We start from the raw sequence: 27,487 nt of genomic DNA on the forward strand, positions 1-27,487 counted from the left end.
TCCAGCGTCCCAATGGTGCAAACGCTGTCAGAGAGGAATGATGCTAACGTGCAGGTGCAGCTGTTCCAAAGGAGGCTGTGAGCGATTTTTCTCTGGCCATTCTTGGAGCTCTGGTCAAGGCTTTCACTCCTCTTCCTGATCCTAAAGCCTACATTAATGAGTGCTTTAACATCTCAGGTGGGAACCAGTCTGCAAAACTTCCCCCTTGTTTTGTCAGGGTTGATGTTGTAAACTGCATTAAGATGATCTGCCAAAACAAAGCACATCGTGTCAAAGACTTCTTTGTCCGGTCATCAGCACAGCTTCTTCAGTCACAATCCTTGAACCACGCAAAACAGATCTTACATGCCATCAGTGTTGTGGCGCTCAGTGAGGCAGAGGGCCACGACAGTTCCGGAGTCCCTCTTGCATCGGAAAGGTGCACGAAATATCTGAAAGCCCAAACTGCAGAAGACTCCATTGTCACTTCAGAAGAGGAGAGAGAAGAAATGAAAACAGTGGATCCATGTGATGAGATCCAGACTGACCTTCGACAGTGGGTAACAGAAATATGCGAAGAGAGCAGGTCACTTGCTGCAGCTAATGGGGATCGAGACAATGTTCACTTCCTCCCTGAGATTATTCCACACATAATCCAGCTTGGAAGCTTTTTCCCTCTCTGGACAGGAATAATGGTCCCTCTCTTCCAAAGCACCAGCATCACAGCGAGCTCCGCCACTGCTGAAGCAGAGTTCAGAGATAGAAAACATGGCCTTTTCAAACACGAAAACTCGCCTGTTCGAGTTGATCGCTTCATTGCTCGCCATCTTTCCTTCATTGAAGGAAATATGCGGATTTGTTCAAAGATAAAAGCAAAGATGAGGCAATAGTGGGATCAGCGATAGTCAGAATCCACGCCAGAATCCATGACTACTAGAGTTGTTCCGATTCTGATACCAGTATCGGAAATTGCGTCGATACTGCCGAAAATGCTGCATCGGTATCGGCGAGTCCTGGAGTCCAGGAACCGATCCGAGACCACGTCATTAATTAAATTAGTAATCTATTTACTGGTCCGCTCCGTCAGCTCTGTCAGCTCCTTTAGCTCCGTTAGCACTGACACTTCTTCTTCTTCTACTGTAAGAAGAGCAGCAGCTTGCATCCCGTTGGCTGCACTACCGCCACCTGCTGGTCGTAGCTCTGACACAGGTCTTTGCCGCTGCTGCAGCTGCTGTTCTTGAGAAGAAGAAGAACGGATCACGTGACAGACGCACAGCGCCCCTTAAAGAAGCCTATTTTTTGTTTTGGGTGCAGCTTCTGCTCTTTGGATTTTTATTTTTTGAATGCGACTTCATAGGTTGGTTTTGGACGAAAGCATTTTGAAAAGTAATCTTTTAAGTTGCTGTTGAACTATTTTTTTTACTGTTCTATTTAAATGCCCTGCTCATTTTACTGTTATGTTTGCACCTAATTAAAACAAACATTTCTAGATTTGTTTATTAAGTTACTGTTGCACTACTGTTATTTATACTGTTTTATCTAAATGCCTTCATTTTACAATATTGTGTCTGCACTTTAATTTAAAAATGCAACAACATATATTCCTAGATTTATTTAAGTTGTTGTTGCTCTACTGTTTCATATTGTTCTATTTAAATTCCTTTTAATCTAAAAATATTGGGGCTGCACTTTAAGTTATTGAAAATAATTATTCCTAGATTGATTTAGTTCAATTGCATTTGCACTATAAAGTTTTTATACTGTTCTATTTAAAAATAAATGCCTTGAATTTGCTGTATTGATTCATGTTTTAGAGCAGGGGTGGGGAACCCTGGTCCTGGAGGGCCGCAAACCTGCATGTTTTCCATGTCTCCCTGCTTCAACACACCTGAATCGAATCAAGATTCATGGCCAAGTCCAGCAGAAAGCCAGATAACGAGCCTCATTGCAATCAGCTGTGTTGAAGCAGGGAGACATGGAAAACATGCAGGTTTGTGGCCCTCCAGGACCAGGGTTCCCCACCCCTGTTTTAGAGGGTTTAACCTGAGCCAGGCCTCACCACAGTCATAATCATGTGACAGTCCTGCAGGCGAGGCCTGGTGTTATTTTATAATATACTGGTATCAGATCGGTACTCGGTATCGGCCGATACCAACTGTAAAAGTATCGGAATCGGTATCGGGAGGCAAAAAATGGTATCGGAACATCTCTAATGACTACCCACAGTGCAGAGGGCAAGATGCAAACGGATGCTCACCCTTTTGTGGAATCTGATGATCCACAAACATTCCTCCAGATGAAGCAGTTGAAAACTGGAGAGGCCAAAAAAGGAAGAGGACTTCCTTCCTCTCTCCTTGCGCTGAATGGCTCCACATAGATCCTTTTCTTTAATATCTCAGAAATGAAAGCAGCACAAACGAATATTTCAACTGCACAAACGAAGCACTAACCAGAGAGTCTGTTTCGATTTTTTTTGTGGGTGGGGGGTCGGCTTCACTGAGCTGTCCAGCTGCAGACTGCAGGCTCTACAAAACACGCCCATGGTGGCAAGTATAAGTGAAGACGTGAAGGAATGGTGTCATCATCCCTAACCCTAATGTTTATTTACTTACTTCGGCTTCGACGGCTCGGAGCGGACGCCAGCAGCCCTCTGCGGTGAACACTTCTTAAGTGGTAAGAATCGTTTCTGAGAAAGATAAAACCTTTGATTTTGTTTCCAGCATGATTTTGACTCAGCGCCTGTTGTTGGTTTACTGTGTTATTACCGTCGAACGCCGTCAAAGTTTGCCGGTGTAGAGAAATTCTAGTGGTGTTGGAGGACTGGAAACAGGCGAACGAGTGGTGTGTGTGTGTGTGTGTGTGTGTGTGTGTGTGTGTGTGTGTGTGTGTGTGTGTGTGTGTGTGTGTTTTTAAACAAAATAACTTTAGCTGGGTTTATTTTTGTGTCTGTTTCACAACACACATTCTGTTATTCATAAGCGGTGAACTGAACAGCGAGACGCATCACTCTTTATTATCTTGAAATTCTCAGACGCAAACGACTTCAAAACTGCACACAGTTACACACAGTTAGCGTAATCTACCGTCTTGAGATGTAGCTCCCGACACGTCATGATATGAATAACACGTTAGTCTGACTGGAACTACACTGCATGCATTATCATCCAGACTGATTTATTCATTTTCTTTCTGTTTTCAGGAAGACCCAGCAACGACCCGACACATCCTGACTTCATTCCCTCCATCTTCAAGCAAACCAAATCTGACCCCAAGTCATCAGTCAAAACTCCGGAGATTTGCTGCTGCTGCCAAAAAGAGAAACATCTCCTCCCAACACCAAGTCTGTCAGAATTCACACTGAAGGTGTGATCGGACACAGGAAAAGCTATTTTAAAATTTACAGGTAAATTTATACCAGTAGTTAAAACTTGGACCGATGAGGCAAGTGAACTTTAGCTAAGCAGAAATGACAAAACACTTCTTTAATGTGCAGTTTTTGTCAACCTCAGTGACAGCATTGTTTACCAGGAGTAAAAACATGTTGCTGTAACATTATGCTGATGAATTAACTCTGCTGGTGAATTTAGGTCGTTTATATTATTAGGGTGGGCATTCTGGTCTGGTGAACAGGTTTGTTTTTTTAATGTCATTGAAATAAAACAGAAAACTTGAAAATCTACATCTCTTTTTAATTCGAAAACACATTGCAACATGACAAGATAAATGGCAACATGAACATGAACAATAAGCAAAATTGACTTCAAATATTAAGTTTTTATCTGTCACACACATTGAAGATGGCAGTGAAATGTAGATGAACTACTAACAAGGCTGTGCACATATTTTAACACTCAAACACCAGAACACTCCAAATAATATAAGTAAGAAGAAAGTATATAAGGAGAGTGCTGTATACAGTGTGCAAATTAAATCTCTGATATAGTGCAAACAGTCCAGAATGTCATGTTCAAAGAGCAGTTTGAGTAGAAAGAATGAGGTCATTCTCACCATGTGTCAGGTGCACAGGTAAGAATTTTTGCACACTTCACTATTTGGTTCTCTGCACATGGAACCGTACCGTTCAACTTTTGGGACTTTTTTGAATTTGAAACAGTCCAAGTGCAGCCGCTGGTACTGAAGTCTGGATCGTCAGCCGGTATTGCCCGTTGTCGTCTGGCTGCTGACACACAGAAGCACTGACGGGGAATATTTTCTTTGTCTTCAGATTCCTCGTTGCTTTTGTATCCCAGTGCTCTGGTTAGAAGCTCCTGCAGAATGTGTTTTTATTGAAGAAGGCAGTTGTTTTCAGTTCTGTTTGTTCAATGAACTCCTCATCGCACTTAATACGGACCAGAAGACAAAATGTCTCTGTCCAGACAAAGGAGTCACTCTGCTGAGTGTTGTGCACAAACTGCTATATAATAGTCAAACATCATTCCGCAACAATTTTGAATTAAAAAAAACAAACAAACAAACAAACCTGAAACCAGTTTCACAGTTATCACAGTTTGTCTATATCCAAATATAATTCAAGTCCACCTCAATCATGTACAGTTTGGCAAGAATATGTAACGTTCCCACAACATTTTAATACTGCTGCAGTGTAAATTACTGTTGTCATGTATCTTTATGCAGGATTGCCCCAAAGGTATGTGGTTATGTGGAGGACACTGTGCCCCTCTATTCAGACTTCGGGACACTTTAGACTGACCCGTGGCCAAGTGGAGGTATGATCCAACACTGCATTTACACTTCAACATGGACTCTGAATAGAATTCCCAGAGCTACAGATTTACTTAGTTCACCGTTCCCTCCATGTCCACACCTGGAAGTGACTGTAGCTGCACCATCACTGGCTGCATGTGTTACTGATCCAGCGCTGGAAGATGTCGGTACTACCGTGACTGACTCGAGTAAAGGTACAGATACACGAGCAACAAATGTACTCACATACATGTTTAAGTATGTGATCCCAATTAAACTTCAGTAAGAGTACAAAATATCAGTTTACTAAGTTCAGCTTTCGTCCCACCATTGGTTCAGTCAGTGTGTTGCCTTGATTAAATCCAGCTCCAGATGCAGACCTGGTTTAGTCCTAGTTTGAACCAAGCGTGTTAAGACATCTGTGTGAAATCCTTACATTTTACAGATTGACCTGATGTGAACGTGGTCTAAAGTGGGACCGAATCAAGACTACTGCAATGCTTTGTCAGGGTCAAGCAAAAACTAGGGTTAAACCTGACAAAATCCTGGATTAAATAAGAATCAGAACAAAACCAAAATCAACACATTTAGTGGATAAAGTAGTATTCATAAAGTAGTATTCATAGTAAGAAGTATTCATAATAAAATGTACTCACCCTATATACAAGTATCTTAAATTTGTACATGTTGCATGTTCTGTTGTTCTTTTACTTTGCCACCTTTTCACCATTGTATACGTCACATACCCGTCATGACATAAAATTATCTGTACTGGGGGAAATCTCTCAGTTCTTCTGTCACAGGAAGTCATGGCTGCCACAGCTCCCCACTACAATAACCCCGATGACACCAACACACATAACCAAAAGCACACTGGCCTGTTTACGGACCCTGTCCAGTCAGGAGTCACACAGAGGTGCCGCTGATCGTTTTGGCATTGCTAAATCCACCCTCTCCACCCACATACACCGGTTTTGCCAACTCATCAGTCTCCGTTTGCAGCACCACATTACCTGGCCTGTGGGAGAGGCCGTTCAGCGTACCGTCGCTGGTTTTCAAAACTCAGGTTTTCCCAATACGCTCTGTGCAGTAGAGGGATGCCGTATCCCAATCCGTAAACCAGCCAATAACCCCGTCTTATATTACAATAGGAAACGGTTCTACTCAGTCATCCTCACTGGTTTTTGCACTAGAGACCGAAAATTCTGCCACATCAGCGTGGGTCACCCAGGACGCTGGCATGATGCCCGTGCCTTCCGGCATACTGAAGCTGGCCAGATGATGGAGGAGGATCCCCGCCGACCCATACCCCAAGGGCTCCACATCATAGGTGACGCTGCATACCCACTGTATCCCCAGCTCATGAAACCCTGTGGAGACAACGGACATTTAACACGTCAACAGCGTCAATTCAACCGCAAACTCAGCACAGCACGAGTTGCCATAGAACAAGCTTTTGGACTCTTGAAAACAAAATTCCGCAGATTGAAATATTCCAAATGAAGCACATCCATCAAGTCGGTGAAGCCGTCCACACCTGCTGCATCCTTCACAATATATGTCTCACACATGAAGATGACCCAGAACCAGAACAGGAAGATGACAATGATGATGAAAATGCACAGCCACGTGCACAGGGCCCTTACAACCAAACTGCAGAACGAACCACAAACCGGATCTGTGCCACCCTGTCATTCCTCGTGTTAACACTTTCAATAGAACTCTCCATTATTCGTTTTTCTTATGCTGCTCACAATTCCCATTTCTTTCCATACATGTGGGCTGGTGGTCATGACGCCTTTGGGTCAATGTGGGGACTGTAATCTCACCAAATAGCTTCATTCAGTTTGATGCAAGTCCCTTCAAACACCAAGACCCCTGCTGTGCCTCCACGTGGCAGCCCATGGAGACTGGGGTTAGTCCTTATTGCCTCCTAATGATTTTAACTCTTGAGTCGACCGTACTGTATGAGCTACATGAAATAATGTGGTTCACACTCACACTGTACACCGTACTATTAGACTACAGTCTAATAGCATTATGCTGAACATGATGCTAAATGTTCAGCATAATGCTATCATATCGCATTAAAGTCATGCTATATGTTCAGCATAAGGCACACTTGGGGATTTTTGAAGTAGCGTGTTTCTACATGTTTACCAAGCGACTGTTAACAGAAGCTTGAGGTCTGTTCAGGCCAAACCAGCCAACAAATGTGAAAAGCAACTAAAAATGGAAATAAACAGGGATGACACTTAACTCAAAGACACTGCTTTGGAGCTAAGTTAAGTTTTGTGACTGTTTCTCTTTTTAAGTGTCTTTAACATTTGTTTGCTGTTTTAGCCTGAATGTGACCCGAGTTCCGACCCATTTCAGAAATCCCCAAATGAGTGAGTGTGGAGTATTACACCTTGAGTTAGAAGAGCCTGCAATGACCTGCAGTGAGGTTTACTTCCAACATCCCTGTGATTTCTCTGTGACACAGGCTCTTCTTATGGCACGTGAGGATTTAGCAGCCCAGGCTAAACCAGCAGGGCATCTCGGAGCTCGTGGTCCCCAGAGGTTCAACATTATTGTGAATGCCAACCACTCAGTTTTTCTTGGGCAGTCGTCGAGCCCGTTAACATAGACAGTGATGGAAGATAACTGATTATCTGTACTCAACTGCACTACTTGAGAAGCCTAGTTATTTGGCGTAGTTGAGCTGTAATTGAAATGTCACCATAAAATCTTCAAAAATGACACAAAATGTGACAAAGGAATAACAAATTGACCCTTTTTTCTCAAATGTGTCAAACAATTTTCAGCCACAACTGAAACACAGAAACATTAACTTGTTTTTTCCCCCATGACAGTGATTTACACTTATACTTTGTACTGATGTTGTGGTTATGTTTTACAAACTGATTTCTTTTCTCTTGTGATTTTCCATGAATGCAGAGCACTTGGAGTAGCCTTGTGTCAGAATATGAATTTGCCTTTACTATTCTTAAGTGCACTTTAAAACCAAGCATGCACCCTTCCCACCACTGAACATAAGGGACGTCGGTATTAACAGAAGCACGCAAATTAAGGGTTGAATGTTGTGTGTTGGTTTGTTTTTGCAGAAGTGTTATGATTTCCTTCTGTTGACTATTCATTCCTTTTACATTTGAAAGTAGTTCGTTCTGCACAAAACCATTGTTCTTTCATAACTACCTCTCCTTTTTTCTTCTCCAGGTACAGAGGTCTGGCCTAGCCAGGGCCTCCAGGACAGCTGCTCGGCGTTCTGGGAGTTCTGGGAGCAGCTGAAGGTCTGTTTCTTCTGGAGGTGGTCGTAGCCTCCTCTGTTGCGGCTGGCGGAGGTGGAGGCACAGGAAGTGGAGTGGATTCGATGGTTCCCTTCGGAGGAGTCCCGATCCCAGTCGTCTCAAAGATTTCATGCATGCACTACAAAATAAAACATGGCCAGTTATTTGCATGAATCATACTTTAACTGTTCAGTGTAATCATCACTCTTACATAAAGGTATGCCCAGGTGACTTTCTGGCCCCAGTCTGTCTTCTATTTTTGTCTTCCTTTTTGTAATGAGTTAGGATGTTATTGAACTTTTTTCTGATTCTATCTGAGGCGATGTTGTAATTCATTTTGATGAAGGTTTTGCTGACTTTTTGAAAGAAGAGATTTCTATTATCTTGGTACAGATTGAGATATTTGCTTGTAAGGTCCAGAAGTAGTCGTGTAGCCGCATGTGTGAAATCTGAAAATACACACAAAGCACAAATGCCATGAAACACACAAACCATAGAATATATGCACTAACAGAATGAGTCTACCTGTATTTCCCATCAGAGTCCGAAGAATCGTCCGAGGTTTGTTGGACAGCTGGAGTTTTGTCGACAGTGGATGAATGAGAGACGATCGTGGATGTGTGTGAAGAACAGTGGATGTGTGTGAAGAACAGTGGATGTGTGTGAAGGAACAGTGGATGTGTGTGGTGCAGTGGCTTGTGTCTGTGCTGAACTATTTTGGTTGTGTTTGCAACAGAACCTGTGAAGAAATAAGAATTACTGAGAAAACTCAACTGTACTGTATCGTTTGTGCCATAAAGTGCAGTTGGTACCGTGAGTCTGTGTTTTCCTTATAAAACCCAGAACGTATTTGGCATATGTTGGATCTGTAAACCCGAAAATAGACACGATCACATTTTGTCATTATTTACAAATATTGTACATTTTATATTAAATATGAATGACCTCATGTAAAAGTGAAAAAGGCCAAAAATGCTGAAGACGTAAAGCATATCTGACTCTTACCTGTGGAAGTCTTTGTTCTGCTGCAGTATGGACAGATAACACCAGTGTGTCCTTCTCGTCTTTCAGGGTTATAACTTTCTTTTCCTTGGACATGATTACCAAACATTCAGCAGCCAGAGTTTGAAGCTTCTGGAGCCTGCAGGCAGCGCTGGATCGGCCTCTCAGGCCTCTGTCAGAGGTGAATCTAATCATTTCAGATTGCGCCCATTACCATTAACGGGCAGCAGGTTGTTTCATGGAGGGGTCCTTCAGGGGTGGTTTGATTGGCCGAGATGTTTTTGTTGTTGTTGTCATATGTTGAATGGACTGTCATGCAGCCACTGATCAGCTGATTTATTATGTTTATATCCACAGTAAGTGACAAGTTATGTTTTGGGAACCTAGTAATTATATAATAGACCTGCCAAACAGTTCACAAATTGTAAAAATATAAGAAACGAGCACAGCATTTAACTAGAATGGCATGACAGGGATGTCACCTGATATCTGTGTGAAATTCACTTGGTAGTGGTGATTGTACCAATTCATTGTAGCTTTTGACTCTCAAAAACGTTGGCAGTAGATGAACTGTTTACGGCGCAGACAGTGTTTTCTTCCCTAAATGGGCACACGCTGGAAATTTGGTAGTTAGAGTAGTTGGCAGTGTGACTTTTGTCATCTTATTCATAGATGAATGACAGCATGACCGATAGTACAGAGGAACTGACAGAGTGCATCGTAGTAGTTAGGGTAAATAGGATGTTCTGAGAGCTTGTAAATGTATAATTTACTGAAGTTCATAGAGGATACATGTCATGTTAGTTGGCATTTAGCGATTTCATGAGAACTAAAACCAGTTATCTGAGTTGGATTTAAAATGTGTCACTCATTTATCAGTGTAGGAGTTTCTACTACTTACATTTTTGGTTCAGAGCTCTCATGTGTTTTGTTTAACGCGATGGTTTGAAGGTAATACTGATATTTATGTAATGGTTCTCCATGTTTGTGCTTCTCATGACTCCCACCGTGGGGGGGGTTATTTATGCAAATGAAGTGTTATCATTGCTGAGCAGTGGGCTGGGGTCCGACCCCCTGCCGGTATGACCCAGAGCGGTGGGCAGGTAGCGGTGTAGCGGTGAGCTGCTCTGAGCCGCTGGTTTGTCGCCGGTCTGCAGCTGGATACTCGGTCGCAGCAGCAGCGGTTTTGGCGCCATCTGCCGGCAGAGCGACGTGAGTTTGTTTACTTCCGGCTTCTGCGTGTTTGAAGCGTCTCGGCGCGGCGAGGCTCCCGGCACACACACACACACACACACACACACACACACACACACACACACACACACACACAGCTCAGAACAGAGAACATTTTATTACACTGAACCTGTTTTTCTAACAGTTTTGTTCTTTTCAAGCTTTTTATTGACAGTTTAGAAATTTTAGCCATTTTACTTCTTTTTAAACAGTTTTCTCTGCTTTTTTTCTGCCATATTTAATTTTTTTATGTTAAAAATTGGAGACATTTCAGGTTTTTTTCAGTTGTTCTATCATTTTTGTTCCTCATTTCTTGTGGTTTTTGTTGTTTTTCCCAATTTGACTTGAACCTTTATTGAATCCTTTCTTAACCAATAGTGATGAATTTTATAATAATTTGAAAATAAGTTGAATGTTTATTCTTGTATCTTGTGGCGAAGGCTTCATGGAGCCGCTACAGAGGGACTGCAGGGCCACATGTGGCTCCAGAGCCGCAGGTTGAACCCCCCTGTTGCTGCTCTGGTGACGTTCCGCGGCCGGATGTTGAATCGCGGTCTGGTTCGGTTTCATCTGGACTCCTCGGTGCTCGGTGTGTTCAGAGTCTGGCTCCAGGGTCAAAGGTCAACCTGAGGCCTGTTGTGCTCCGAGTCCTGGAGACGAGCAGCAGGAGGCCGCAGGTCCAGGTGAAAGACCCGAGGACGGACCTGAAGCTCAGAGCCGTCCGGTCTCCGTCCCGTGAAGCAGTCCTGCTCCAGCTCACGTCTCCAGAACCACTGAGGACGGGGACGCATGTCCAGAACCTCCAGCACGCTGGACCTCATCAGGACAGACTCCACCTCCAGCCAGCGCCTGGGGACGGAGACAGAGAGGACGGTGTCGAATAGAACCTGGACTCCAAGGTACCCCTGGTCCACTTCAGTCTGTCTGTCCTTCTTTTCTCTCTGTCTGCCCCCCATCCCAGCAGGATCAGCAGAAAACCACCTCTGATCCTGGTCCTGCAGGGTCCTGCAGGGTCCTGCAGGGTCCTGCAGGGTCCTGCAGGGTTCTGCAGGGTCCTGCAGGGTTCATCCTGTTGAGCTGTAATTGGTGCTGTGGCAATAAAGCTGAGCTGAATAAAGACAACTGGTTCCATCTTTGAGAAAAATCAAACTGAAACCATGATTTCAACGTCACGACGCCTCTACCAGGACCAGGACCAGGACCGGGTTCTCTTGCTTGTTTATTTGTTGTTGTTGGTTTGTTTGTTCCGTTTGTGTGTTTAAGGAAAAACAAAAAGAAGCACAAACGAAGGAGGAAGTGAAACTCCAGGAGGCTGAAGTGATGTGAGAGAGAGGTGAAGAAAGGATAGGAGAACAGATCCTGTCCCAGGTGTCAGGATGACCAATAGAGGGCGATCTTCTGGATCACACCAGCTGACGGTACCATTAGCTTCATATGTATCCACCAGGCTGAACCTGGACCAGTGACCAGTTCAGGAGCCTGAGCTGAGAAAACAAAAACCACAAACCGTCATTTCAACGTGTTGCTATGGAATTCTTGATTCCACAGATCGGAACTCGGTATAGGCAGGTTCTCAGATATCAGAGCTCGTACTGGGTCACCGAAAAGTGGCAGCTGAGCAGAGGGGGGAGGGGTGGGGTGGGGGGGGGGGGGGGGGGTCCTGACCCCAGCGGCGCTTTGGCGACCCGAGCAGCTGGAAGCGACGCTTCAGGAGCCGAAAAGGACGGCAGCTATGAGGACCAGCAGGTTCAGGTTAGGGTTAGGGTTCAAGTTCGGGTTCGGGTTCAGGTTCAGGTTCAACTCCAAGTCAGATGACAGAATACTGAACAGTTCATTTGTTCATAACGACCGAAGGCTCCAAAAGTTCAAGGAAATTCCCCTTTGAGCTCATCAGCTGGTTTTAGCAGTTCCCTGGTCCTGGTCCTGGTCAGGCAACTGCTGGTCTGGTCTTGGCCTTGTTCTTGATCTGGGGTCAGCTAGTCCTGGTCTTGGTCTTGGTGTTGCTCTGGGGTCACCTGGTCCTTGTCCTGGTCTGGGATCAGCTGGTCTGGACTCTGACTCCAGTCTCCATGACGTTAGTGACTGAAGTGGAGGACCAGGAGGACTGGATCCAGGGAGCTGGTCCTGAATCATCCAGAACCACAGAGTTCACTGGCGCGACACTGGGATGTGGAACAGATCAGCCGGTCTGGTTTCAGTCAGCTGTTCCTCCAGAACAGAACCTGGTTCGGTTCTGTTTTTACCGCCGCTGCTTCCTTCGACCCGACAGGAACCGGGTCACTCCAGAGGCTTCAGGACCCGACTGTGGTTTAACAGCAACCGCTATGTTTACTAGCCTGTGTCCGTATTAGCTTGACTAACATTAGCCTGTGTGGTCATTAGCTGTGATTAGCATTAGCCTGTATCTGTATTAGCTGTGATTAGTGTTAGCTTGTATCCACATTAGCTGTGATTAGTGTTAGCTTGTATGGTCATTAGCTGTCATTAGCATTAACTTGTGTGGTCATTGGCTGTGATTAGTGTTAGCCTGTATCCACATTAGCTGTGATTAGCATTAGTATGTTTGTTCTTTGTCTGTAATTAGCATTTAGCTTCAACCTTTTACTTCAGTGGAGTAACTCCATAATTACTTAAAGAACGGTGGAGAACTGGCGTGAGGCGGCAGAGCGTTCAGGGCAACGTGACCTTTTGACCCTGAATTTCCGCTCTTCCTTGCATCCTGAAGCAGAACTCACCGAGCGGTGGATCGTTCTCCTCTAACGGGGAACACGAGCTGGTTTAGACCCTGGTTTAGACCCGGGTCAGACCGGTTCATGGTTCAGACCCTGGTCAGACTGGTTCATGGCTTAGACCCGGGTCAGACTGGGTAGTTTTACCCTGCTTAGAAAAAAACGTGATTTATGTGAAATGAAAGAGAATCTCCTCAGAGTCCAGAATCAGGTGGGTTCAGGAGATTAACAGCTTTACTGAGGGGAGACGAGCCTGCTGCAGATATCTGCTGCCACCCAGTGGTCATGGAGGAGAACTGCAGCCCGCTCCCTCTGAACAACATACTGGAGGGACTGGGCCCTGGATGTACTGGAGCCTGGAACAGAGCTGGTGTTCTGGATTACCTGGTTCTCCTGGTAACGGGGGACGTCTTCCATGTTAAAAGCTGAAAGAACCCCGAGTCAGACGTCTGAGTCAAATCGGCTCAGAAGAGTCGACGCCACAATGCAGCTGATGGGCCCAGGAGGTCTACGTCCGGGGTCTCTGGTCCTGGTCCATGTCCAGGGTTTCTGGTCCTGGTCCAGAAATGCGCCCCTCCCCAAAAAAACCCCACCACCACCAGTGTTTTCTGATCGTTCAAATGTGAAAATCAATAAATCTGTGTATTGTGAAGCAGTTTTACTTGATTTTCATACAAAATGTTTTTGTAGAACCATGAAGGTTCTGGTTTGCTCTGGAACCAGGACGCAGTGTCGGTCTGGTCCCGCCCACTGTAGCTGTACCGGCGCAGGTCTTGGATCTGCTCTGGAGGTCAGATGGACTCGGGGTCCTGCTGATGATGTTCTGCTGTGACTGGATGGAAGAACACGACCTGAGAGTGTAGCCTGTCCAGAAAAACCCGTTTTCATGAGATCAGATGTCTGGTGGGGCTGTGTCCTCTGAGCCTGGTTCTGCAGGGTTCTCCTCCTCTGCGCCTGGTTCAGTTGTCTTGAGTCTGGTTCTGCTGCTCGTGTGGAACTGTTGCGTTTCTCCAGTGAACACAAACGACTTGGAAATGATAGTGAATTGATTTCTTCATGTTTTCAACACTTTAAAATGTGAAATCAGCGTCTGTGGCCGTTGAACTCTGTTTGGTGTCGTTAAACGTTTCCACTTCACGCTGATCGGTCACTGCCGTAGATCCGAATGTGGATCCATCAGAGAACGTCTTTTTAAATATAAGTACTGGAACTGATATTGGGTCCAGTGCTGGAATCATCCCAGACTGAACACCGGGAACAAAAACTGAAATTCTTTCTCTGTGGAGAAGAAGCTCGAAATGACCCAGAGTCCAGGATTCTCAGCTGGGAATCCTGGACTGGTCTGAATAGGTCTGAACCGGTCTGACCTGGACTGAACTGGACTGGTCTGAACTGGTCCATGAAGTTCTGGGTCTGATCTTTACCATAAACCCAACCTTTTCAGAAGAACCAACACAGCGGGGGGCTTTGAACGCACCATCCGGACTGTGACGTCATCAGCAGGTAGAACCCGACCTGCCACCCCAAGACCGCGACCCCTCTTCGGCCCGCGGGCCTCACGATGAGCCAGCCAGCCATCCAGCCAGCCGGCCGCGCATGCGCGGCACAGTCTCCGCGGCTCCCCGCCACTGACCTCCGCAGGACCGCAGCAGCACCGAGCCGGAGCGGACCGGGACCGGGACCGGGTCCGGGACCAGCACCGGGGGAGGATGGCCGCGGTTTTCGGGAAGATCTTTGTGGGAATGTACGTGGAGATCAAACGGAGCGACGGTACGGACACACACACACACACACGGACACACACACACACACACACACACACGCACGCACACGCACGCACACACGCACACGCACACGGACTGACAGCTGCTGGTTCCGGCGGTCCGGTCCGGTCCAGCTGTCCCGGCTCGGTGCTCCGTCCTCCGGGCCGCGGCGGGCGGAGCTCCGGGCTGCAGCCGGCGGAGCGGCGCTGTGCGCGGCCACGCTGCGGAGCTCGTCCCGGAGGCTGCAGCCGCCGCTGGGCGGGTCCGTCCACCTGCGGTGCTCCGGCCGCAGACAGCGGCTCGGCCCGGCGCCGCTGGCCGGCCGCCCCGCTCCGCTCCCCGGCCCGGGCTCCGCAGAGGCTCCGGTACCGCGCCGCCGCATCCGGCGGTGGTCTGGCCGGCTGCAGCCCGGGGCCTCAGCCCGCTCGCCGCGGCTCATCCACCCCGATCCGGCCCGGTTCGATCCGCCGCAGTGCTCCACCCGGACCGCCTCCGGGTCCGGTAGGATCCGGGATCACGTTAAAGAGACCCGCAGAGTCCGGGAGGGACCGGGAAGCTGCTGTCAGTCCGTCAGGAGCCACACCCATCAGCATCCCAGCATCCTGGTACCCGGACCCGGACCCGGACCCTGGGATCCCTGATCCCAGCCCAGAGCCTGGTCCAAAGACCTGAACCAAACCTGTTCCCTAAAACCAGCATAAATCTTAGTCACTGGTCTGAGCCTGGTCCTGATCCCTGCCCAGACCCTCTTCACTGGACGTAATGCAGACTCTGGTCCCTGAAGCCAGCCTAAGTCCTGGTCCCTGGTCTGAGCCTGGTTCCACAGACCGTGGACCTCCAGGTTCCTCCACTGAAGGGATGTGAGGATGTGCTAGCTCTGGTTCTCGGGTTCCCTCCCGGTTCTTCTCTCATTCTGAGCTCTAGTTCTGCTCCGGTTCTCTTCTGTTTCGCCTGTGATTCTCCTCTGGTTCTTCTCTGATTTCCACTTGGTTCCCTCCTGCTTCTCCTCTGGTTCTCCTCCTGTTCTCCCCTGGCTCTCCTCTGGTTCTCTCCCGGTTCTCCACTGGTTCTCCTCCAGTTCTCTTCTGTATCTCTTCTGGTTCTCCTCTGGTTGTCCCCAGTTCTCCGGTTCTCCTCCAGTTCTGCTCTGGTTCTCCCCCGGTTCTCCCCCGGTTCTGCCCCGGTCCTCCCCCGGTCCTCCCCCGGTCCTCCCCCGGTCCTCCCCCGGTCCTCTGGTTCTCCCCCGGTTCTGCCCCGGTCCTCCCCCGGTCCTCCGGTTCCCCCCGGTTCTGATCAGACTGTCCCCCTGCAGGGCGGATCCACCAGGCCATGGTCACCTCGCTGCACGAGGACAACGAGAGCGTGACGGTGGAGTGGATCGAGAACGGAGACACCAAGGGGAAAGAGGTGAACCTGCTGCCGGTTCTGGTTCCAGGTCCACGTTCTGTCAGAACGAACCAGTAATCTGATTACTTGGTGAACCTGCTTCGTCATCCGTTAATCCGTCAGATTATTCCCACGTTCTTCACTGAGTTAATCTGATTGAACTGAGTCCGATTGAGAGATCAGATTATCCTGTTTACATGAACACTGAATAAAGTGACCAGATCAGACCCGATCAATCCCATAATGCTTTGCTTTGCTGTTGGTTGGTTGGAGATGGTTCATTCTCCCGCTGTGGGATGTAATCTGATCCAGATCGGTTCCTCACCAGATTAAACTGTCCTGGTGAACAATCTAATCAGATTACAGTGTTTACATGAAGCCGCTGAAGTCCGATTGGGTCTGAATCAGATTAGGGTGATTAGAGGCAGCGATGTTAAACCAAAGTTAATCTGTTGGATGAATAACAACTCAATTAGTTTTTTTATTGTGCCCGGCCCGAGCCGTTAGCATTAGCATCATTTAGCATGATGCAGCATGCTAACTGTCAATAAGTGACTTTATTTTATGATGGTAATTGGTAATCACATTTTGTGTGTGTGTGTGTGTGTGTGTGTGTGTGTGTGTGTGTGTGTGTGTGTGTGTGTGTGTGTGTGTGTTGCAGATCGACCTGGAGAGTGTCTTCGCTCTGAATCCAGATGTTGCTCCAGATGAGGAGATTCCACAGAGTCCTGAAGCTCCTCTTCCTCCGTCCAACCTGCCCAAAGCCAGTAAAGTGCCCAAGGTCTGCTCCTCTTCCTCCTCTTCCTCTTCCTCCTTCTCCTCCTCTTCCTCTTCCTTCTCCTCCTCTTCCTCCTCTTCCTCTTCCTCCTTCTCCTCCTCTTCCTCCCCTTCCTCTTCCTCCTCCTCTTTCTCGGTATTTAAATAAATATTTAAATCTCCAGACTCTTCAGATTGAAGTGAAGGAAACGTTCTGAGTTCTCTGGGTTCTCCTTCAGCGATCAGACCTGGATGTTCTCTGGCTGGCGTTCTGTTCAGGTTCTCCTCGTTCTCGTCTCAGAATGTTAGAAATGAGTGAACATCTCTTTCTTCCAAGCAGAACCAAAGTCCCAAATTCAGCCGTTCCACACAAATAAGGAGCAAGAAATCTGTAAGTGTGCAGCGGAACCGCCACCAGAACCGACCTTTAACCGGGTTCCATGAGAATTGACCTTTAACCGGGTTCTGCTAGAACCCACTTTAACCAAATTAATTTGATTAAAATGCTTCATTTAACTGCAGCAGATTTTATCGGAGGCTGAAAATATGAGGAATTCAGCTCATTTCGAAGTCGTTGCTGGTTTTCTGCTGTATTAACTGAAGCTCATGTTTGTCAGAACCCTCACAGCTTCTGCTCCTCGCTGGTGGATCTAGAGAGTTCTAGCAGAACGGTTCTCTTCGGTGTTCGGTCTCTGAGACGGATTCTGATCTTTCCGTCCGTCTCTTCCAGACCAGACGGACGGCGGCGGCGCCGAAGACCGACGGCGCTCCACGGGAGAACAGAGGTACGTTCCCGGGAGGCTAACGCTAGGCTAACACCTGAGCTAACTGGATGACTGTGATTAAACCAGGAGCTAACGCTAAGTTAGCCTCACGGAGCTGCTTTCAGAAGTCTGTGGGTTCAGACAGAAGTCCGCAGGAGGTGAGAGTGCAAACCACTGCGCCACCGTGCCGCCCCTGAAGGAGCACAGAGCGAAACCTGGAGGAAACAGAGGGGCTGGAGGGGCGCTAGGCTAACTGTGATAGCTAGTCCTCTGTGGTAGAATAGAACAGACTTTATTAACCTCACAGTGGAGAAATTTAGCACGAGGCTCCGGTAAATTAATAATAGAACACAGGGGGGGAAAGTACTGAAAGGTGCAATAAGAACAAGTAACAGTGCAAATCGTAGTGAGGATGATAATAGAAGACTAAAACAAGGAAGATCCAACTGTATGTACAACATACCGTAAATCCTCTTCCAGCAGCCGGGGCTTTTATTCGTCTCAGCTGTAGCTGCACCAGGCTTTTAATGGAAGGAGGCATGTATAAGAGAGAGGATTGTATTTTAAAATTTTCAAAAAGAGTAGAAAGATCTTTTGTGTCAGTTTGAACCCAGTAAAATATACTGAGGTCATTTATTGAAAACAAGTATCAGACAGAACTAAAACAGCAATAAACAGTAGTGCAGTTTAGAGCTGGGGGATATATCGGATTAATTCGAATAATTCGATTCTATTTTTTCAATCGATTGTGAAAAAAATTAAATCTCAACATGGAGTTTAATGTTTTCTGTTCCTCCGCCATTTTTACCGGACGTGTGTAATACACACAGTCACCACAGCAGGAGGACCGGCGCTGTAGCACAGACTACTGTCAGTACAGCGCCGCAGGGCTTCACAGAAAAAAAGAAAAAAGAGAACAGGCTTATATTGGGAGGCGGCTTTTATGAGCTTTCTTCAAAGACGCACCTGGTTATTGAAGGAGGCGGTTTTAATGGAATACAGGTCATTATTAGAGGATTTACAGTATGTAACTAGTGTGGTGTATAACATATAGTATGTAACTCGTCCTCTATGGTAACTGGTTCTCTTTGGTAGCTAGTCCTCTGTGGTAACTAGTTGAGGTGTCACCGTCTATCGTGTGAACATGTACACGGAGAGTAAATCATAACCGAGTTCACGTCATTTTCCTCCTCTCCGTTCTTTTTCACCTGTATTTAATGTTTTTGGGATCATGATGTTTCCTGAAAGCTTCAGATAAAAACATGAATTCAGTAAATATTCCCTCCAGTGCAGTTATTATCCGCATGCAGAGTGGAAACATGTGGCGAAATGTTACGTCGATTTAAAAAAAAACCCCGCAGCCACGTTTCTTTCCAGCTGACGGAGCGCCGAGTGGCAGCTGTTCTGACAACCTGTGTAGCTTCTGCTGGGTGGAGGCTGATCCAGGAACAGCTGGTTTACAGCAGCAGAGATCAGCCGCCGTGGAAACACCCCAACAAGCTGGAGGGAGAGACGCTGCTGCTACCGTCGACGCTACCGCCAGCTAGCTCGCTACCACTAGCGGTTTCCAAGCTAGCGCGAGGGATTTTATAGACCACAAATCAAAGTAATGTGACAGAAAAACTTGGCGATCAGGTCATCAACCAAACAGCTGAAACGGCTCTTTTTTCTGAGAACTTATGGAACGTCTTTGATTTAGTGGAATGATGAGGGACTGGATTTCAATGGAGACAGAGCCCTCTAGTGGTTATAGAGCGCCACTGCGATAGAAAAAGATCACAAATCTCTGACGTCACGTGTAACCGGTTAGAAGTCCTGGTTACACGTGTCGACAAAATTGCAAACGTTCACAGCCCTAGTAACGAGTCCTCTATGGTAACTAGTTTTCTGTGATAACTTGTCGTCTGTGGTAACTAGTCCTGGTGTGTGTGTGTGTGTGTGTGTTCTCCAGCGGCAGCGGTAGGAACCACCCGGGCTCGTCCCAGCCAGCACAGCCAGGCGGCCGAGCCGCCGCCGCCGGCCATCAACCCCCCGACCGGCCTGAACCCGGCGCAGCAGCAGCAGAACGGTGAGGCTAGCAGAGGCTATCAGAGGCTAGCAGGGGCTAGCAGAGGCTAGCAGGGACTAGCAGAGGCTAATAGAGGCTAGCAGAGGCTAGCAGAGGCTAGCAGGGGCTAATAGAGGCTAGCAGAGGCTAGCAGAGGCTAGCAGGGGCTAGCAGAGGCTCGCAGAGGCTCGCAGAGGCTAATAGAGGCTAGCGGGGGCGTCAGTCGGAGAGTCTCTAGGGTTCTCAGAGTCTCTCTGGTTCTCAGTCTCTCTGGTCCTCAGTCTCGGTGGTTCTCTGGTTCTCGGAGTCTCTCAGAGTCTCGGTGGGTTTCAGAGTCTCTGTCGTTCTCAGTTTCGGTGGTTCTCTGGTTTTCGGGTTCTCAGTCTCGGTGGTTCTCTGGTCCTCGGAGCCTCTCAGAGTCTCGGTGGTTCTTGGGTTCTCAGTCTCGGTGGTTCTCGGGTCCTCGGAGCCTCTCAGAGTCTCGGTGGTTCTCTGGTCCCCGGAGCCTCTCAGAGTCTCGGTGGTTCTCTGGTCCTCGGAGCCTCTCAGAGTCTCGGTGGTTCTCTGGTCCTCGGAGCCTCTCAGAGTCTCGGTGGTTCTTGGGTTCTCAGTCTCGGTGGTTCTCTGGTCCCCGGAGCCTCTCAGAGTCTCGGTGGTTCTCTGGTCCTCGGAGTCTCTCAGAGTCTCGGTGGTTCTCTGGTCCCCGGAGCCTCTCAGAGTCTCGGTGGTTCTCTGGTCCTCGGAGCCTCGCTGAGGCGGCTCCGGTCGGTCCGAGGTTCTCCTGACGTCGGTTCCTCCACAGCTGCTTCCTCTGAAAGGCTCTTTGACTGCTGGAAGCTTCACACTGAGACTGTTGTTCTACTGAGAACAAAGAATCCATGATCAACACACCGAGAACACACACTTTGAAACACACACACACACACTGACAACACACACATACACTGACAACACACACTGCAACACACACACCCTCCCCTGGCACAAAAGAAAAAACAACAAACTTAATAATACAGACTTGAAAAAAAATCCAGGCTGGGTTCTTAGTTCAGATCAAGACGACGTTCTGCCCGTTTGACGTGTCAGAAAGGGTTCCAGGTTTGTTCTGAAGTCTTCTCGGACGCCAGACAGAGCGGGAAGAACCGGTTCCCTGTGACCTGGGACGGTACCGCAAACATTTCAGACCAGTACCCAAACAGTCTGGAGGTTTCTGTCCCGAACGGTTCTGAGGGTATTTAAACAGGAGTCTGAACTGATTTCATGAATTTTAGAATAAATGACAGATATTCTGCCCTTCAAAGAGGGACGAGGTTCCAGGAGAACGTCTGGATCGGAGGTGGGAGAGACGGGAGGGAAATTCAAACTCAAAGAGCGGACCAAATCCCCACTTTCTCTGAGGAAACGAGAACCTTCGACCGGCTGCTGAAAAGATGCAGATGTTGAGTCTATATATAAATCTTTAAAAGTTCCTGCGCCCCCGTAGCCCCCCGAGAAGAAGCACTGTGAAGTAAGGATGGAGGAAAACCTGCTTTGAGACGGGAGCGCTGGCAGACGGGTTTCCTCGTCCAAAGTGGCGCCGAAAATGGGTCCAGATTTTTAGGCAGGAGAAAACGATAACATTTTTCAAACAGAGCAGCGGAGGACAGGAGAGGGAACAGAGTCGGGCTTTCAGCAGAAGTTTCCTTTATGCTCGCTGAACAATGATGAAGCTGAATGTTTGGCCGAGCTGCTCCACCAGCGGACATCCCAGCCCAGAGCATCTGGGACTGAGAGGAAGGAGCGAGATCAGTCGACCCGGAACAACAGAAGGTCGTCAGCATAGAGAGCGACTTTCAGCTCGACCGCATGAATGCCGGGTGAGAGTTTAGAGCAGCTGACATGGCTCCATCGCCAAACAGTGGTCCTTGTTCTAACAGAGGCTTTGTGGCGATGAAGACAATACTTTAACCCAGGACATAAAGTTTTTCAAAGTAAAAAAGAAGAGATCCCCCTGGACTCTATCGGACGCTTGTTCAGCTTCAGGAGCTGACAGGGCTCCAGGTAAATGACTGGACGGAGAGTTATTCACTACAATAAATACCTTTCTGAGATTAAAGAACCAGGGCCTGTTAGGGATGAATCCAGTTCGGTCCTGATGACTGACGGTCAGACACCTTCTACACCGAGAGCCGGAAGTTTAGACGACAGTTTAAAATCTGGATTTAACAAACCGACAGAGCGACATGAGCGGCCCGGCTAACGGCTGAAACACACGCCCGCTTCACCGTTTGAGGGAGAACACCGAACCCAAGAGCTTCCGCCAACATTTCTCATAAATATGAGTCTCTCTGTTCCGGAACTCGTCGACTCTGATGACCTTCGGTCGCGGCGTGCGGCGGGATCTGAACAGCTCAGGCTCCGCCTCCACATTCTTCAAGTCTTTCTGAAGTTTGGCCACAAATACTGTCGGATCCTGACCCCGGGATCGCTCGGGCCCTCAGGTCCCAGAGCGGGTTCCACATCCTCACATTCCTCACTCAGAGCCCGCTGTAGCCGTTAGCTTAGCCACGTTAGCTTAGCCACGTTAGCTCGGAGACTCGTCGGTTGGTCTTCGTGCTCATTGGCCGAGCGCTCCAGGTCTGAGCGTCAGCGATTTCAGGGGCGTGGGAGACTTCTTCCAGTGAGTGTGTGTTTCAGAGAGTGTGTGTGTGTGTGTGTGTGTGTTTCAGCGAGTGTGTGTTCTGCTCCTCGGTTCTCTTGCAGCTCGCAGGAAGTCAAACTGTGTGAAGGAGGTGGAGAAACTGCAGGAGAAGAGAGAGAAGAGACGCCTGCAGCAGCAGGAGCTGCGAGAGAAGAGAGCACAGGTCACACACACACACACACACACACACACACACACACACACACACACACACACACACACACACACACTGTAACCTGTTCTCCGTGCTGCAGGAGGTGGACGTGAACCTGCCGAACTACGAGATCATGTGTATGATCAGAGACTTCAGAGCCAGCCTGGACTACCGACCTCTGACCTCCAACGACCTGGTGAGGGGGCGGAGCCGGGGGCGGAGCCAGGAGGACACAACCAGGAAGTGTGCGGACTGATGTGTGTGTTCATGTTTCAGATCGAGGAGCACAGGATATGTGTGTGTGTCCGCGCACGGCCGCTCAACAAGAAAGGTAGGAACCCCCAGGTGTGTGTGTGTGTGTGTGTGTGTGTGTGTGTGTGTGTGTGTGTGTGTGTGTGTGTGTGTGTGTGTGTGTGTGTGTGTGTGTGTGTGTGTGTGTGTGTGTGTCTCTCTGATCCCTCTCCCCCCCCTGGGTCCAGAGCTGTCCCTCAAGGACCTGGACGTCATCACCATCCCCAGTAAAGACGTGGTCATGGTCCACGAGCCCAAGCAGAAGGTGGATCTGACCCGGTACCTGGAGAACCAGACCTTCAGGTTCGACTACGCCTTCGACGAGAACTCCACCAACGAGATGGTGTACAGGTGAGGCACCGTGGGCCCGGGCCCGGATCCGGTCCGGTCCGGGACCCGGTGTGTGTGCGTGAGGAGTTTGAGTGTGTTTTCGACCTTTTTCATATTGTTATGGTGTTTTTTCCTCTCTGGGTTCTTCATGTAAAGGTCAGAGGTCATTCATTCTTCAATCACTGATAGAGGAGAGCAGGAGGAGTCATAGCGTCCCTCCCGTAGGGGGGGGGGGGGGCTGAACCCCAGCACTCTGTGGAGCAGGCCCTCCTTCCCATGGGGCTCCCCAGGGCTCAATTTTAGGTCCCATTCTTTTCAACCTCTACATGCGTCCTCTTGGGGACGTCATCAGGAGACACGGCATCAGTTTCCATAGTTACTCTGATGATACTTAGCTGTTCATCAGTTTCCATAGTTATGCTGATGATACTCAGCTGTTCATCAGTTTCCATAGTTACGCTGATGATACTCAGCTGTTCATCAGTTTCCATAGTTACTCTGATGATACTCAGCTGTTCATCAGTTTCCATAGTTACTCTGATGATACTCAGCTGTTCATCAGTTTCCATAGTTACGCTGATGATACTCAGCTGTTCATCGGTTTCCATAGTTACTCTGATGATACTCAGCTGTTCATCAGTTTCCATAGTTACGCTGATGATACTCAGCTGTTCATCGGTTTCCATAGTTACTCTGATGATACTTAGCTGTTCATCAGTTTCCATAGTTACGCTGATGATACTCAGCTGTTCATCAGTTTCCATAGTTACGCTGATGATACTCAGCTGTTCATCAGTTTCCATAGTTACTCTGATGATACTCAGCTGTTCATCAGTTTCCATAGTTACGCTGATGATACTCAGCTGTTCATCAGTTTCCATAGTTACGCTGATGATACTCAGCTGTTCATCAGTTTCCATAGTTACGCTGATGATACTCAGCTGTTCATCAGTTTCCATAGTTACTCTGATGATACTCAGCTGTTCATCAGTTTCCATAGTTACGCTGATGATACTCAGCTGTTCATCAGTTTCCATAGTTACGCTGATGATACTCAGCTGTTCATCAGTTTCCATAGTTACTCTGATGATCCTCAGCTGTTCATCGCCGTGTCTCCTGGTGGCTCCGGGCCAATAGAAACTCTTTTAACTGGATCTCAGACATCAAGTCATGGATGTGAGGGAATTTCCTGCAGCTCAACCAGGACAAGACTGAGGTTTAAGTTTTCAGTCCTGAAGGTCAGAGAGAGACACTTTTATCAAAACTACTGGATTTTAAACCAGATCTGTTAAAATCTGGGTGTGATTTTTGACTCTGACCTAAATTTTATCCCACGTATTGAAAACAAAGCTAACATTGGTCTTTATCGTCTGAAGAATGTGGCCCGAGTGGCCCGGCTGGGGTGGTGCCTGCTGGGCTGCAGTGCAGCCCTGAGGGACGGAAGCGTCTCAGCGTCTTTCCAGGAACCAGTGGCTTCAACAAAACAACACATCTGGGAAGGTTTGGCAGAGACCGTCTGTGCCCGATGGTCTGGATGGACCTGGTCCAGACACAGCTGTCCTCCAGGGGAGGACTGGGTTGCCTCCATGCTCTGGTCCCGGTTCTGGAGATGGACGTACAGAGACCACGTCTACATGCCAAACGCATTGAGTTGCTGCCTTGTGATTGGCTGATTTGAAATTTACGTTAACGAGCATTTGGACAGGTGTGCCTAATAAAGTGGCCGGAGAGAGTAGGTAGGACGTCTGGAGCTTCCTTTCAAATGCTTACTAGAAGGAAACTTGACTTTTGCAAATAAAACTGACCAATAAGGTGCTTGTTAAAGGTCAACAACCCCCCCCGCGCCCCCCCCCCCCCCCCCCCTCTGCGCCCCCCCCCCCCCCCCCCCCCCCCCCCCGCCTCCTCTCTGCCCGCCCCCCCCCCTCCTCCTCAGGTTCACAGCCCAGCCGTTGGTAGAAACCATCTTTGAACGAGGGATGGCCACCTGCTTCGCCTACGGACAGACAGGAAGCGGCAAGACGCATGTCAGTCGCTCTCAATTCTGTATAGATCCAGATCCATCCTCCATATAGATCCGGATCCATCCTCCATATAGATCCGGATCCATCCTCCATACTGATCAGGATCCATTCTTCATACTGATCAGGATCCATTCTTCATACTGATCCGTCCTGCTTCTCGTGTTTCAGACGATGGGAGGAGACTTTTCTGGAAAGAACCAGGACTGTTCCAAAGGGATCTACGCTCTGTCCGGTCAGCCTCCACCCGGACGCCATCTTTACTCCGCCCTGCCTCTGCTGCTTCACCTGAGTGTGTGTGTGTGTGTGTGTGTGTGTGTGTGTGTGTGTGTGTGTGTGTGTGTGTGTGTGTGTGTGTGTACGTGCAGCTCGAGACGTGTTCCTCATGTGGAAGAAGCCGAACTATAAGAAGTTGGATCTACAAGTTTTCGCAACATTTTTTGAAATCTACAGCGGGAAGGTGAGTTAAGGTCAACTAACTAACTAACTAACTAACTAACTAACTACCACCAGTAACCGGTCCAGTGACATCATCACCTCCTCAGTGGATCCTTTAGATCTGTTTCATAAATGATCCCTCAGAACCTCCAGATGAGTATGCTTCAAGTCATTTCCAATGATTTAACTTGATGTCCACCCTCCTGTTCTCTGGTCCCGCCCCCCCTGTTCTCCCCCCCGCCCCCCCCCCCCTGTTCTCCCCCCCGCCCCCCCCCCCCGTTCCCCGCCCCCCCTGTTCTCCCCCCGTTCCCCGGTCCCGCCCCCCTCCCAGGTGTTCGACCTGCTGAACCGGAAGGCGAAGCTGCGGGTTCTGGAGGACGGGAAGCAGCAGGTGCAGGTGGTGGGGCTGCAGGAGCGGGAGGTCCGCTGCACCGAGGACGTTCTCAAGCTCATCGAAGTGGGGAACAGCTGCAGGTACCGCTCCGCTCCGCGGGGGGGCAACGCGTGGCCCGCGGGCCCAACCCGGGCTGCTGGAGGGCTCGGTCTGGGTCCCGGAGAACCGGGTTTTAAATCCACTTGAATCTATTTATTCTGAAATGAAGAGAACGTCCTGGACGTTCTTTGATGTTTGGACGTTCCTGGTTTCCATGACAACGTGTCAGGACGTCCTCAGGTTGTTAGAATCTAAACATGAGCAGTGGAGAACAGCCGAAGGTTCCATGGGTTCCGTCTCTTGCAGAACGTCCGGCCAGACCTCGGCCAACGCCCACTCGTCCCGGAGCCACGCCGTGTTCCAGATCATCCTGCGGCGCCGGGGCAAGATGCACGGCAAGTTCTCGCTCATCGACCTGGCGGGGAACGAGCGCGGCGCCGACACGTCCAGCGCCGACCGCCAGACGCGCCTGGAGGGCGCCGAGATCAACAAGAGCCTGCTGGCGCTAAAGGCGAGTCCCCAGGCACCGCCCCCAGACACAGGCACCACCCCCATACACAGGCCCCGCCCCCAGACACAGGCGCTGCCCCCATACACAGGCCCCGCCCCTAGAAAAGGCCCCGCCCCCAGACACAGGCATCGCCCCTTCCAGGCGTCGCCCCCAAGACACAGGCCCCACTCCCAGGCATAGGCCCCGCCCCCAGGACAAAGCCCCTCCCGGGCCCTGCCCTCCAGACACATGCCCCGCCCCCAGGCCCCACCAGCCAATCACTGCCAAGTGCCGGCCAATTGGCTGAGCAGCTGCTAGCTTTAGCCACACTCAGTAGAAGTGCAGGACGTTCTGCCGGTTCTGCACAGCTCCTCCTCTTCCTCCTCCTCCTCCTCCTCCTCTTCCTCCTCTTCCTCCTCCTCCTCCTCTTCCTCCTCCTCTTCCTCCTCTTCCTCCTCCTCCTCCTCTTCCTCCTCCTCCTCCTCCTCTTCCTCCTCCTCCTCCTCCTCCTCCTCCTGCTCTTCCTCTCAGCGCGACGTTCTGCCGGTTCTGCTGGGCTCACGTTCTGGGTTCTCCCTGCAGGAGTGCATCCGGGCTCTGGGCCGGAACAAGCCCCACACGCCGTTCCGAGCCAGTAAACTGACCCAGGTTCTGCGAGACTCGTTCATCGGGGAGAACTCCAGAACCTGCATGGTGAGAACCTGGAACCTGCTCCACTTTACTCCTCCTTTACTGATCTCCATCCTGGTTCTTGCTGTTCTGATGACCTTTGACCCCCCAGATCGCCACCATCTCTCCAGGAATGGCCTCCTGTGAAAACACCCTGAACACACTGCGCTACGCCAACAGGTGGACGTTCTCCTCCTGTTCTCTTCCTGTTCTCTTCCTGTTCTCCTCCTGTTCTCTTCCTGTTCTCTTCCTGTTCTCCTCCTGTTCTCCTCCTGTTCTCCTCCTGTTCTCCTCCTGTTCTCCTCCTGTTCTCTTCCTGTTCTCCTCCTGT

At 49.0% G+C, this 27,487-nt stretch overlaps 1 protein-coding gene across 1 annotated transcript in view; it reads left to right on the forward strand.

Annotated features, from left to right (window-relative positions):
* The first annotated feature begins 14,599 nt into the window (after positions 1 to 14,599).
* Positions 14,600 to 27,487, forward strand: part of LOC115382646 (kinesin-like protein KIF2A) — a 17,080-nt gene continuing 4,192 nt past the window's right edge. Inside the window, exons 1-16 of the mRNA XM_030084470.1 lie at positions 14,600 to 14,707; positions 16,013 to 16,107; positions 16,748 to 16,867; positions 17,573 to 17,627; positions 19,558 to 19,674; positions 22,396 to 22,496; positions 22,588 to 22,683; positions 22,764 to 22,818; positions 22,967 to 23,129; positions 25,042 to 25,132; positions 25,298 to 25,361; positions 25,495 to 25,586; positions 25,896 to 26,038; positions 26,304 to 26,508; positions 27,070 to 27,180; positions 27,269 to 27,336. Coding sequence (XP_029940330.1) covers positions 14,647 to 14,707; positions 16,013 to 16,107; positions 16,748 to 16,867; positions 17,573 to 17,627; positions 19,558 to 19,674; positions 22,396 to 22,496; positions 22,588 to 22,683; positions 22,764 to 22,818; positions 22,967 to 23,129; positions 25,042 to 25,132; positions 25,298 to 25,361; positions 25,495 to 25,586; positions 25,896 to 26,038; positions 26,304 to 26,508; positions 27,070 to 27,180; positions 27,269 to 27,336 — 1,637 coding nt within the window. The 5' untranslated portion in view covers positions 14,600 to 14,646. The remainder of the gene's footprint in view (positions 14,708 to 16,012; positions 16,108 to 16,747; positions 16,868 to 17,572; positions 17,628 to 19,557; positions 19,675 to 22,395; positions 22,497 to 22,587; positions 22,684 to 22,763; positions 22,819 to 22,966; positions 23,130 to 25,041; positions 25,133 to 25,297; positions 25,362 to 25,494; positions 25,587 to 25,895; positions 26,039 to 26,303; positions 26,509 to 27,069; positions 27,181 to 27,268; positions 27,337 to 27,487) is intronic.

Source organism: Salarias fasciatus (assembly GCF_902148845.1).
Source record: "Salarias fasciatus chromosome 7 unlocalized genomic scaffold, fSalaFa1.1 super_scaffold_4, whole genome shotgun sequence".
NCBI lineage: Eukaryota > Metazoa > Chordata > Actinopteri > Blenniiformes > Blenniidae > Salarias > Salarias fasciatus.